The sequence below is a fragment of the Sinocyclocheilus rhinocerous genome, unplaced genomic scaffold (genome assembly GCF_001515625.1).
Source record: "Sinocyclocheilus rhinocerous isolate Xijiao unplaced genomic scaffold, SAMN03320098_v1.1 scaffold294, whole genome shotgun sequence".
In the NCBI taxonomy this organism is placed as follows: domain Eukaryota; kingdom Metazoa; phylum Chordata; class Actinopteri; order Cypriniformes; family Cyprinidae; genus Sinocyclocheilus; species Sinocyclocheilus rhinocerous.
Genome location: NW_015644007.1, coordinates 789 through 13,543, shown reverse-complemented (window position 1 = coordinate 13,543; position 12,755 = coordinate 789). Strand labels below are relative to the sequence as shown.

At 38.2% G+C, this 12,755-nt stretch overlaps 1 protein-coding gene and 1 pseudogene across 1 annotated transcript; one reads left to right on the top strand and one right to left on the bottom strand.

The window, feature by feature from the left end:
• LOC107757769 (vacuolar protein sorting-associated protein 35-like) overlaps positions 1–5,693 on the top strand; it is a 40,481-nt pseudogene extending 34,788 nt beyond the window's left edge.
• A 163-nt stretch (positions 5,694–5,856) lies between these two features.
• LOC107757770 (histamine H3 receptor-like) lies at positions 5,857–9,528 on the bottom strand. The gene is made up of 3 exons (XM_016575344.1): positions 8,980–9,528; positions 8,731–8,897; positions 5,857–7,650 (listed from the first exon to the last, which is right to left on the bottom strand). Exons 1-3 carry the CDS (start codon positions 9,359–9,361, stop codon positions 6,739–6,741), a joined length of 1,461 nt encoding a protein of 486 aa, XP_016430830.1. The 5' UTR covers positions 9,362–9,528; the 3' UTR covers positions 5,857–6,738.
• Between the last annotated feature and the right edge of the window lie 3,227 nt (positions 9,529–12,755).

The window sequence follows — 12,755 nt, the reverse complement described above, 5'->3', positions numbered from 1 at the left end:
AGAAATAATTGCGATAAGCGATATTATTGTCATTTTAAGGACCATTTTATGCCACTGAATATATAATCATAATGTAACAGCATAATAATGCAAGATGGCCTGCACACTTCCAAATGACAACAAACTTTGAATTTTTAAGAATATTTAGATTAAAGAAATTAAGTATCAAAATATTAGATACCTTAAAAAACCTGAATAAATAGTAAATAAACATTTTCTAAAGTAACAAGTAGAAAAAAAGAAAAATGCACAAAGAATGTGTGGAGATTTTTCCATTTACAGATTTTTTCCTGACCTTCTTTTCATGTAAATTAAGGGTGCACTGTATTGCTGAAAAACACAATCACTATAAAGTGGTTAAGCAAATAATAATAATAATAATAATAATCGTCAGGGATCCCAGACCAATACAATTAGTGTGCCTCCTCTATTTTAAAACCCACGAGCCGCCACTGGGCTGTACTTGTCCCTCTCATTCTGCACCAATACAAATACGTGCGAGCGTTGCGCATGTCACAGCACGTTTCAGATGAAAAAACGCTACTTATATTTCTGAAAGATTTATAACTGACTTTATAACTTAGTGAGCCACTGCAATGGAGCAGCTCTAATGCAATTAAATTAAAGATGATGTACCATAGAGAAAAACAATGAACAGTGAAAGTAACTAAAACATTTTAATGGGCATATTTAAGTGTGAAAATAACTGAAGGATATATCTATTTGATAAATAAAGTTAACCAACTAACATTACATATTCTTTTGGTTTCTGTACCCAATATTTAAAAAATTTACAAATACAAATATTTGATCGCCAACAGTTTTACCAAGCTGTCATTCAAACAGTATATATACAAATTAAAGAAATAGGGAAAACAGCCTAAGCTGGATATAGGCTACAGCAGTCGGCTTAATTAAATGGCGCAACAGGCAGCTCTCTTTTAACACAGACTTTTAAGAAAAGATGGATGTTTGCTTCAAGTGATAGGCCAGGTAAGTGAAATTATATTATCTTGCTGTATGTATGTCGTTTTCTTTACGTTTTCTGACTAAAAGCAACCAAAAAGTGGTTAAGCAAATTATAATAATAATAATCGGCAGGGATCCCAGACCAATACAATTAGTGTGCCTCCTCTATTTTAAAACCCACGAGCCGCCACTGGGCTGTACTTGTCCCTCTCATTCTGCACCAATACAAATACGTGCGAGCGTTGCGCATGTCACAGCACGTTTCAGATGAAAAAACGCTACTTATATTTCTGAAAGATTTATAACTGACTTTATAACTTAGTGAGCCACTGCAATGGAGCAGCTCTAATGCAATTAAATTAAAGATGATGTACCATAGAGAAAAACAATGAACAGTGAAAGTAACTAAAACATTTTAATGGGCATATTTAAGTGTGAAAATAACTGAAGGATATATCTATTTGATAAATAAAGTTAACCAACTAACATTACATATTCTTTTGGTTTCTGTACCCAATATTTAAAAAATTTACAAATACAATGAAAATACCGGTATTTTTTTGCGTTTGTGTACAAAATTGTAATGCTTCTGTTTAGCAAAAGCTGTTTATCTCTTTGTGTGAATTGATATCTTTTTTTAGCAAATTATGGCAAACAATGACTAAATTTAAGTTCTGTTACACTTTGAGTGTGATTAAATGCAGAACGGAGTATATTTTGTTTTGTAAAACAAACATTTGGGCGGCGTTATGCAAATCTTCCCACATCGTGACGTAGACATGTGGGGGCGTGTTAGAACGAGCCGTTTTAGGTAGGCGTGGTTGACTCTTAACTTTTATAAAGAATATCTCTTTGGATTTGAGACTTTAGTCTTTGCAACTTTACAGATCTGCTTTATGCACCAAGAGCTTGTAACACTCCAAAGAGAAAGGAAAAATTTAAATCGCATCATATGACCCCTTTAAGATCGAATCTGAATCTGTAAGTGTTTTTAGTTATTTATTTCTACTTTCTTTGCACTTTTATGCAAGTCCACTGTTTAAATTAAAAGCATCTTTTGTATGATACCTTTGGAATATATCATGACTGCATGACATGGGCAGATTGTCAAATGTGTATATTTTCAACATGTGTCATTTTTTTGCTACAGAGTACATAGCGCATTGTAACTGACATTTTCCTTTGCGGTGATCAATAATAATACATTAGCTCCCCTTGAAATGGCGTTAAATACAGGGGACCCGATGTGGCAATTGTGCTTATTTTCTTTTAGTAAGGATCGATAGTCAGTGTTTTTGTGACTAATAAATGCATGTGGAGAAATAGGATCATGCTGTGTTCCTTCTCTCAGCTCCACAGCATGTTCTTGGGAGGTATGTGTTGCCCCTAACAACAGAGCTTCCCAATCCAATTCATAACTCCATACGCTGAAGAGTGGAGCTGGCTTAAGAGGCTTTTGCTAAGATAAAATGGAATAATTTGAGGCTGTTCACTGCAGTCAGAACTGAAATCATTTTTTTCCCCCTCTGTTGTCAGATCCGTGATGGGCGGAGGGTGATGGAATGCTTGAAGAAGGCTCTGAAGATCGCCAACCAGTGCATGGACCCGTCCTTGCAAGTTCAGCTCTTCATCGAGATCCTGAACAGATACATCTGCTTCTATGAGCGAGAGAATGATGCGGTATGACCAGAGATGCGCTTTCACTCTTTCTTCTTCTCCACTCTCTTATACCTCTCATTACTTGCTCTCCTTTAACATGTTCTCTTTGCTGTCTCTCCTCTGTTCTCATGTCTCTCACTCATTCTCACTTTCCCTCTCCGTGCTCCACATTTTTGTCTGTCACAAGCAGCGCTAGATTATACCTAACTTGCACTTATCTGAGAGGAAGCATCTGTATCCATGTTCAATTTGAGGGAGATTGAGGCAGGACTTGCCTGAGCACAGGGCAGCCACGGAGGTCACTCTTGACAGCTGCACTGCATCCTATGACAAGGGCCACTTTAAACGTGGAAATAATTGGGAGAATCAAAACCAAAACAAATTCCCACGCTGCATTTCATTGACACATTACCTGTCAGTGTTTCTCCTGACATTAACGTGTTATAATGGAGAGCAGCGTTTGGGATGTTTCAATGATTGTAATGTTGTTCATTGTTTTTTGATTATGTACAACACAGTGACAGAAATCAAATGCTTGCCGTAAATCCGTAGTTTGACACCAATGTTATTTTTGTGTGTTTATGTGACACTGGTGTCTCTGAGTGTGGGTGTGTGAATTTACCTGAGATGCTCGTCTCTGAGTGTCTGGATAAATTGCTCACAGTGCTTTCAGTGAGTGCTTTTGTGCCTGGCACAGTTTTTGCACCATGTCTGCCGCTCACATTTATAGAAACAAGATGAGCACAGTTATTATAATCAACAGAACTGTCTATACTGCAAATTTTCCATTTCTTCTTTTCCTATGGAAATTTATGTCTTTCACTTTTCTGGAGGAAAGTTTGGTTTCTGTAATGTTTTTGAAAGAAGTCTCATGCTCACTCACTCATTTAATAAAAAAAATGCAGTAAAAGCAGTAGTTCTGTGAAATATTATTACAATTTAAAATAACTGTTTTCAATTTTAATGTATTTTAATGTGTAATTTATTCCTGTGATGGCAACACTCTTAAAAATAAAGGTGCTTCACGATGCCATAGAAGAACCTTTTTTGTCTAAATGGTTCCATAAAGAACCTTTAACATCTGAAGAACCTTTCTGTTTCACAAAAGGTTCTTTGTGGCGAAAGAAGGTTCTTCAGATTATAAAAATGTAAGAAAGAGATGGTCCTTTAAAGAACCTTTGACTGAATTGTTCTTTGTGGAACCAAAAATGGTTAATCTATGGCATCGCTGTGAAGTATCTTTTAAGCACCTTTATTTTTAAGAGTGAAAGCTGAATTTTAGTGTCACATAAATAAGTCTAATGTGCTGATTTGGTGTTAAAGAAACATTTTGTATTATTATCAAGGTTGAAAACGGTTGTGCTTCTACACAATTTTTGGAAACCGTGCTGCATTTTGTTTAGGATTCTTTGATTAATAGAACGTTTAAAAAGAACAGCATTTATTTGAAACAGATCTTACTGATCCTAAAATTTTGAACGGTAGTGCATCTTTAACAACACATTGTCATCGTCATTTTGATTGAAAATAATGATAACATGCAGTTTAGTCAGTCAGTAACTCCTCTTACCTTCGTTTTAAGTCCTAGGGGTCATTTGTTCATGAATCATCCTACACTGGTCTCGCTGCATGGTTTTAATTCAATACAAATAGAACCAGCTCATAAGACTAATTTGTTTAAGAATATGACTACAGTGTTTGCGTTGTATATTGGTTTTTCTATCAGCCCACGAGGACAACTTAGACATTTCTTGCCATTTTTGTATTATACACTAAACAACAAACCGGTTTGGATCTTTCGTCACTAAATAATTTTTTTTTTTTTAAATACTGCTTTAGAAATATATGTACAAATTAATTAACATGATTATAATAGTCAGTAAACATAAACTAATCACAGGGATTCAAGATCTCACACTTTATTTAAAAAAAAAACTCTTGAACTGTGTTTGTTAGTTACTTTCTGTCTCTCTGTCACTTTAATTTGCATAAATCCACATCAGCCTGGATTTGCTCAACCTGTGCGTGTTTGCAGGTGACGGTCCAAGTCCTGAATCAGCTGATCCAGAAGATCCGCGAGGATCTCCCGAACCTGGAGGCCAGCGAGGAGACGGAGCAGATTAACAAACACTTCCACAATACACTGGAGCACCTGCGTCTGCAGAGAGAGTCGCCCGAGTCTGAGGGACCTGCTTACGAGGGGTTGGTGCTGTAGGAGCCTCACGCATTTACATTTATATTTGTGTACACACGCATAGAGAGATATATGTATATGCCCACATGTGCACACCAGGGTATTCCAGCCAGGGGAAAAACAAAGCCAAACCCACCTGCCTCTCTACCCATTCCTCTCATACTTTCTGTCTGTTGTTTTTCATCCTCTGCCTGTCTTACTCTCTTCCCTTCTTCCTCTTTCTCATTTCGTGAGGCGTTTCCTTGTGAGAACAGTCGTTAGAGAACAGTGTATGCACTGCACTCCTGCTCTGCGCTTCCTTCAGACTACCATTCCCTCTTGATACTATTGTTGCCATACAAATGAGCAAGAATAAAGCTATAAATTTAAGAGAGAGAAAAAAAAAACAAGTTTTAGTGTTGCTACACCACTTTCTTGCCCCACCAGCCAAACTGGAGGAAAAAAAAGGCAGAGCTTTATTGAGACATGCATTGTTATGGTCTTCGTTTAGAGGACCTACACTTGATTCTACTTCGTTTTTTCAGCATTAATATTTTAAATGCCACGCTGAATTAAAGACATTTGTGTAACTAATGAATAGTCTTGTTTCTCACCTTTTTACTTTATGGCAGACACTTTGGTGGAGTGGGACAGTGTGTTGACTAATATGTGGAATGGGTGAACACGTGTATAGACTCTATTAATGAATGAGTAGCTGTGGCTGTGAATCGAAACAATGTCAGAAGCCTTCTCTTGCATCTTGTCTCCTTTTTTTGAATTATGATTCCCCCTCCCTTCATATATTGTATGTATAATCTAATTGTAAATCAGTTACAACAAAATATCATTGATTTCATGGCATTTGCACAAATAAAAAATGATATTAACCCCACGTGCCTGTAGAAGTGTGAATTAATGTCATTAAATTCGTTATGAAAACAGAAGAAGCCGTATATATTTTCTTCCATATTGTGACATGGGTTATCAAAAAAGAATTTTTTTTTTTAGCTATCTTTAAGTTGTTGAAAGAAGTCTGAGACGTGAGAGAAGTCTGTCGTTTCACTAGATGATCCTGGCATTTTAATTAAACATTACAATTTGATACATGTACATTGTTGACAATAAGATCTATAACATGCATTTAGAAAAAAGATTTGAATTTGAAATTTTAATGCTGACTTCAGCTGTTACTCTTATTGTTAATAAGCATGCATTGAAGCCAAATTTTCCAGTGAATGCTGGTAGAAACATTGGTACTGGTTATTTTATACATGCAAGTATATTTGTCTGTTGATTTTCTTACTTGTTGTTCTATATCTCTGTGTTTGAACAGAATCTTAATGCATTGTACATCTTATTTCCGTTGATTAGAGACAAGTGTTCAGACTTTGCTTTAAGCCCTGAAATAATCCAGGATAACTTGGTTATGTTGATATGATTATAAGAAATGAGTCCTGTTTCTCTGTATTTAGTCTGTCCCACAGTTGCTAAGGGAACTACAGGCTTCGCCAGCAATCCCTGTGCATCTGTCCTGTAGAATCAGTATACAATCATCACGAACAGCATGGTTTGAGATATCATCTCAGTTGTTCTCATTGCAGACTGGTTTCGAGAGGTATAACAGTCCATTATGATCATCACTTCACCAGTAGAGTTTATTTTGAAAAAAGAAAAAAATATTTACAATGGCAAACATGGCACTGCGCTAGACACTTCCAGTCATGTATACATAATTTATGAAACAGGTCAATAATTCATCATTGAATATGGAAGAAATATAGCTATCCCACCATTTCGTACAAAAATGTGAGTTTGAATATGTAGATAAAAGATCTCCGTCTACTCACTCACCATGTGCACAAAGAAAAATGTACTGCTAGATACAAGCACATTAAAAAAGAAAAGCCCTATTTGGAAATGCGGGCATCCTCATAAATTTAATACTTCTGGTCCATATTCTGAGGTTGAATTTTTGTTTTGCTCGGACACAGTAATTTGCTGAAGGCTCTTTTGAAGCTGCTGTGGCACAGAGGATACAGGATTGGATTGATGGATGAGTTTATCCACAGCAGCCAGAACGAGATCTCATAAAGGTAGTGCTGGACGCACTGACCGTGACATGCTGCCCGAATGATCATCAGCAGTGTGTAGGGTGCCCAACAGAGTCCAAAAACACAAACTATTACAGCTAGAGACTTCGCCACCTTTTTATCTCTAGACAGGCGAAAGCGGCTGGCCAGACTGGCAACCATATCAGGACGGTGTCTGTGTGATCCAGCCGAATGATCCACGTAATGAAACTGTGCCTCACTGGATGTCAGGATCCGGTCCCCGACCTGCAGAGGAGGCAAGTCTGCGATTGTGCTGTCTCTTCGTTTAGTCTGTCTGCCGTTACCAAACTCTGCAGCAGACACCTTTGCGGTAGAAGGTAACCGGCAGCACCGTGACCTTGAGGACAAGTTGACCTCCCTTTCCTCGACAGGCCTCACAAAAAACACACGCTGTACATCGCCGGTTCCGACTGGCCTCATCCTGAAGCTCCTAAGCCGAATAGAAGTCGGCTGTTCTTCCCTCACTGCGCATCTGTTGCGGATGTTGATGTAAATGCTGAGGTTGAAGTAAGTGACGCTTATGAAAGGTGTGAAGAACTCGACAGTGGAGGCAGTCATCAGAAAATACCAGTTGAAGTAAAATTCGGCATAGCACTCTCCATCTGGCACTACGCTTCCTCCTGCGATGTGTTCCCAGCTGATAATAGCTGGACCATAAAGAAGGAACGCTGCCAGCCACACGCAGAGCATCTTCAAAACAGCCTCTCTAGTGATGCCCTTCTGACAACGGTAACTCACCTGGAACACAGATTTATAATTGATTTAATATGCATTACATTTAGGCATGCAGATAGATAGATAGATAGATAGATAGATAGATAGATAAAATATATCATCTTTTCCCTGGCTGCCAGCTGAAATAATAAAATTTTATGATTAAATGGACGTCACATTGCATTTATATCTGAGGCAGAAGCAAGGGGATTCACGCGCTGCTGCATAATAGGATATAAATAAATGTTGACAGGTGATTATTAAATGGTAACGTGTGCATGGCATTTGTAGGTCTGCACTCATTGTGTCTGTCCAAATGATTATGTACATGTGATGATGTATCAAAACATTACTCTTCATCTGAATGTGACCAGCTGACTCCTGAATGAAACCGTTTATACTCGTTTTTTATGTGGAGACCACATGCAAAATTGACGTTTCTCATTTTCAGCGTTATTATACCATTATGTTTTATTCTAAAAGTATTAAAACATGTATCATTATGCTACTTATTTCCATCAATATTCTAATGTTGTAGTCTATGTAGCTATATTTATACTAATTTATAATTTACTTGTTCATCTGATTTGTTCAAAAACAGTGTTTTTCCACATAAAAGTGCATTTAATGGACCAATAAAATGTTCTCTCTATACTGTACTCTGTACTTTGAAAACATTTAAGACAATATTTCACCAAAAAATGAAAACGCTGTCGCCCTCATATCGTTCTAAAGCTGTACTGTCTTTTCTTCTTCTTCTTCCGCAAAACACGAAATATTAATATGTTTGTGTTCCACGTCAGAAAATTTCATACAAAGTTGAAAAGAGATATAGGTTCAGTGTGTTACTTGTCATCTCTGTGCTATTATTCTGTGCTCGGTAATCTCTGTAAAAACTGAGGTAATAATAGCCTACGTAGCTACATTATTTTATCTTGTTGCAGTTTCTGTCAGTGGTCACTGGTGGCCCAGTCTCATTAGTTTGGATTGGCATTCTCCAACACAGATTTGGACAAATTGGGCGTTTTTCAAAGAGAATGCGTCCAAATGTCATATAGTCTATTTGTATTACCAGCACAGTCTGTGTGTTTGCGCAGCACTCACCGCTTTAGTGACGGACTGAAACCTGTCGAAACTGATGAGCACGATGTTGAAGACTGAGGCGGTGCACAGCATATAATCCACCACCAGCCACAGTTTACACAGACCTCTGCCCAGTCTCCACTCACCCGTCAGGACATAGGGAATATACACGGGGATGCAAAACACGCCTGAAAATCCATTAAACACACATGCACTTACAGGACACTTAATACCAAAGCTGAAATACAAACAGTCATCAATGCCACTCACCGACAAGAAAGTCCGCGATGGCTAAATTTAAAAAGAAAAAGTTGCCTTGTGTGCGTAAACTTTTCTCAACCACAAAAGCTAAAATCACAAGCGCGTTCCCCAGGACTGTGGCGAACACCAGCAGTGTCATAAGCACAGTAATGAATATTGAGGTGGATGGAGAAAACTGGCCATACTGCGCGCGCCGGTTCTCAAATGCGTCCAAGTCGCCGAGACTCGTCGCGTTTTCTCTCTCCAGCCCAGTCCAGTTGGGCGACTGCGGATTTCCTGATTTCCACATGAATGAAACAGCTGTAGGTATCCCGGGAGAGTGTGCCGCGGACAATAAAGAGGTTTGCATTGTGTTGCCGCCGCCTTCATCCGTCAACAAGCAATTATGCATGACAGTCAACGCGTAAAAGCTGCCGAGCCATCCGCGCGCCCCACCGTGACCGTCAGCTGCTCACTCACAGTTCAGTGAGCGGCGCGGGGGACCACAGGTTTTTATACTGACGGGGAACAAAGCGTTCATTGGCTGCTTATTTAACGCTGCTCGGTCTGATGTCGATGACTGCGTTAGAAGTGTTCATCCCGGATTACTTAAGAGTGTCAAACGCCCAGCTCTTGTGTTGTCATCGATGTTCTGCATCTCTTTGATAACAGCCCAGTTTGCTGCATCACCACCTCCCACCACATGCCTCATTTAACTTGCTCAAAAATCAATGATTTGAAATCTCACGTGTCCTGCTCTGTTCAAAAGGGGAATAGCTTAAACCAGCCTAAAATGGCTTGTTAGCCTTGGCTGTTCTGAAAAATAGCTAAAATCTCTCTAAAACCACCTCATATTTTAATCATATTTTAATCCATTTGCTGATGCTGTTTAAGCCTCTTGATGTAGCACTGTATCTTGGAGATGATCCTCAGACACGCAGGGAGGTAAAATATACCATCAATAGAATGCATCTTACCCCAAACACAACAGCAGAGTAAACAGCAGGTTTTGTTGAGAATAGCATTGTTTACTTTGGGAGATTACCCTGTCATACCTTGCCTTAAAGGAATCTGAAATAGCGGGTGATATTTAATTCTTGCTGTCTCACTGGACCACTAAAACCAAAATGTGATGTCTGACAGGTTGAGTTTTGTCATAATTAAAAACACTGTGCCTGAAATGAACTGCAAAGAATTCAAATAAATACCCAGGAAGGTCAAATAAATTCATGGAGATTTAAATGTCACATCTCTTGAGAATCTACTAATGAGACATGAAAGCCACGCCAGGACTAATGAGCAACTGCATGTAAAATACACAGCTGCTCGAACCATGGGCTTTTTTTTTTTTGGCAAAACACATCGTTGCTTTTAATTATGCATGTCCTTTGCATGTCCCAATATCCATTGCATAAATAATTTCATGTGCAATAAAGCCATTTAGCTTTTGTATTCAAATAATGCACTTCTAAGAAAATAGTTCTTGTCAGTCAGTCTCTGAATAGAGTGTAATCATTCCGTCTGAGTCCTATCTGACATCCTTTTATGAAATCATATTACAGGTCAGAGAACAGCAAGCAAAGACAAAGTAAATATGGTCTGTGGTGAATGAACCGACTGCAGAAATAGGGAGCATTTGAGCTTTTATGAGTGAGCGTCTCATTTAGACTTGGGACATTGTGACTCGTCATATTCCTTTCTGGATCTGTAGTTCCATTATCGATGTCTTTGAAAGCACAAAAGCATATCTGTGGAACACCCTGTGGTCTTTCAGTGACAGAGTAATGAGAGACTTTATGAGAGCGTGAAAGTGAAAGATTCATGCACAAAGCACATTTCTGGGTACAGATGTGCTGAGAGATGACACACAAAAGAAACTGAAATGAAATGAACAATATGAACAGCAATGCACTGATGCAAAGTTGAGATGTGCAAAATATTGTTAATGCTCACCTTCTATCAATCATCTGTTTGACCGTCATTGAGAAACATCTGGGTATGAAGGGAATATAGACAATAACAAGATGGTACAAAACCTACTTGAATTCACCAAAACAGATAATCATAATCATGGTGCTTGTGTTATGCCAAACAGTAACAGATGTGTTCTCTCCCCACCCACTTACATCATCATAGACTCTCTCTCCCTCTCCGTTCACCTCATTCACTAATTCATGTTAATTGCAAGAAGTGGGGACCATAGGCATATCACGTGAATGACGCTTTTGGAAGCAGCACATAATTATAGGCTGAGGTTTTTGGTCTTCCTGTTCATCAGTTTCACTTGGCTTTCACATATTTCCTCACAGGAAGCAGGCATCCTTCTCACAAAAGAGAGAAAGAAAATGGAAAACCCATTTCTGCCCAAACTCCTTTTTTATCCGAATTTCTTTTTTATACATATTGTAGCGAATCAGCTCATAAAATGTATCTGGTGTCAGGGTTGCCATGGTAACCAGGGGGGGCCTGGTGTCGTTGCAGACATCCTGGCATCCAGTTTATTGGGTGAGGGGACTGTGACGATTTGTTAATCTAATGAATAACTGATTTGTTAAATCAAATGAAAAATTGTGTGTTTGATTGGTCCAGACGCTACAATATACAAAGTTTTGTTGTGTGCTTTAAAGGAATGATAATGATAATTTGCTGAACATTTACTCACCCTGAGACCATGCAAGATTTAGATGAGTTTGTTTCTTAATCAGAACAGATTTGGAGAAATTTAGTATTACATCACTTGCTCAACATTGGATCCTCTGCAGTGAATGGGTGCCGTCAGAATGTGAGTCCAAACAGCTGATAAAAACATCACAATAATCCATCGGTTTGGACTCTCATTCTGATGGCACCCATTCACTGCAGAGGATCTATTGGTGATGTGATGCTTAATTTCTTCAAAACTGTTCCAGTGAAGAAACAAACTCACCTACATCTTAGATGACCTGAGGGTAAGCACATTTTCATTTTTGGTTGAACAATACCTTTAAGTTAAATATTAGAATAAGTATAAAATACAATGTTTATTTGTCAGATACTCAACTTGGATGGAAGTGAAATAGAAGAGACCTAGACAAAAAGAGACTGTATACACACACACAAATACAAAAGGTTCTGAACACATTATTCCGAACGCACAGAACCCAGTGTTCACCCTTCTATGCACTGTAAGACCAAAAAATTGTGAATTCACTTAACCCTTTGAGCGGTACGGTCCCACATGTGGGATTTTTATTTCTGTGCCCCTGGGAATAGAGTGGGGGAACTATGACGTCACTTTGTAGGCAGATCGGATTTTTCCATAGGCTTTTGGATTATTGCAAAAAATAAGCTCTGTGTTCAATCATAGTTCATGAAACTTACACGTTTTGTCCATCAAGATAATCTTCACAAAATAATATAACTTTTATGAATTTTGAAGCCAAAATAAAAGCGCCAGAACTTAAAAGCTAAACTTAGGCTATAAACGAACTAGGCCTACACTTCCACGGTCGCTCGCCTTAGTTCGACGTCACCACCACCACACTTCCCACAACTTTTCAAACTTATTTTTAACACGTTCAGTGAAAAGGATTTACTCTGTATATGAATTTTAATCCACGCTACATGAACCTTTTCATATAAACTGGAATAAATACAAAACTAGAGCCAAACTAAAACTGAAATGAGACATTAGTAATAAATAGTGAATAAATTAAATAATCATAACTAAAGGACATATGAAAGCACGTATTTCTGTACATTTCGAAATAATGTGCATTAAAAGTGAATACATCTTTGATTAATATGAATATTTTAATTAAAAACGT

Coding starts and splice junctions, on each gene's coding strand:
- LOC107757770 (XM_016575344.1), bottom strand. CDS start 9,361: ATGCATAATTGCTTGTTGACGGATGAAGGCGGCGGCAACACAATGCAA. Junction 8,898..8,979: donor CATCGCGGACTTTCTTGTCG/GTGAGTGGCATT, acceptor ATGGATTTTCAG/GCGTGTTTTGCATCCCCGTG. Junction 7,651..8,730: donor TTCAGTCCGTCACTAAAGCG/GTGAGTGCTGCG, acceptor TCTGTGTTCCAG/GTGAGTTACCGTTGTCAGAA.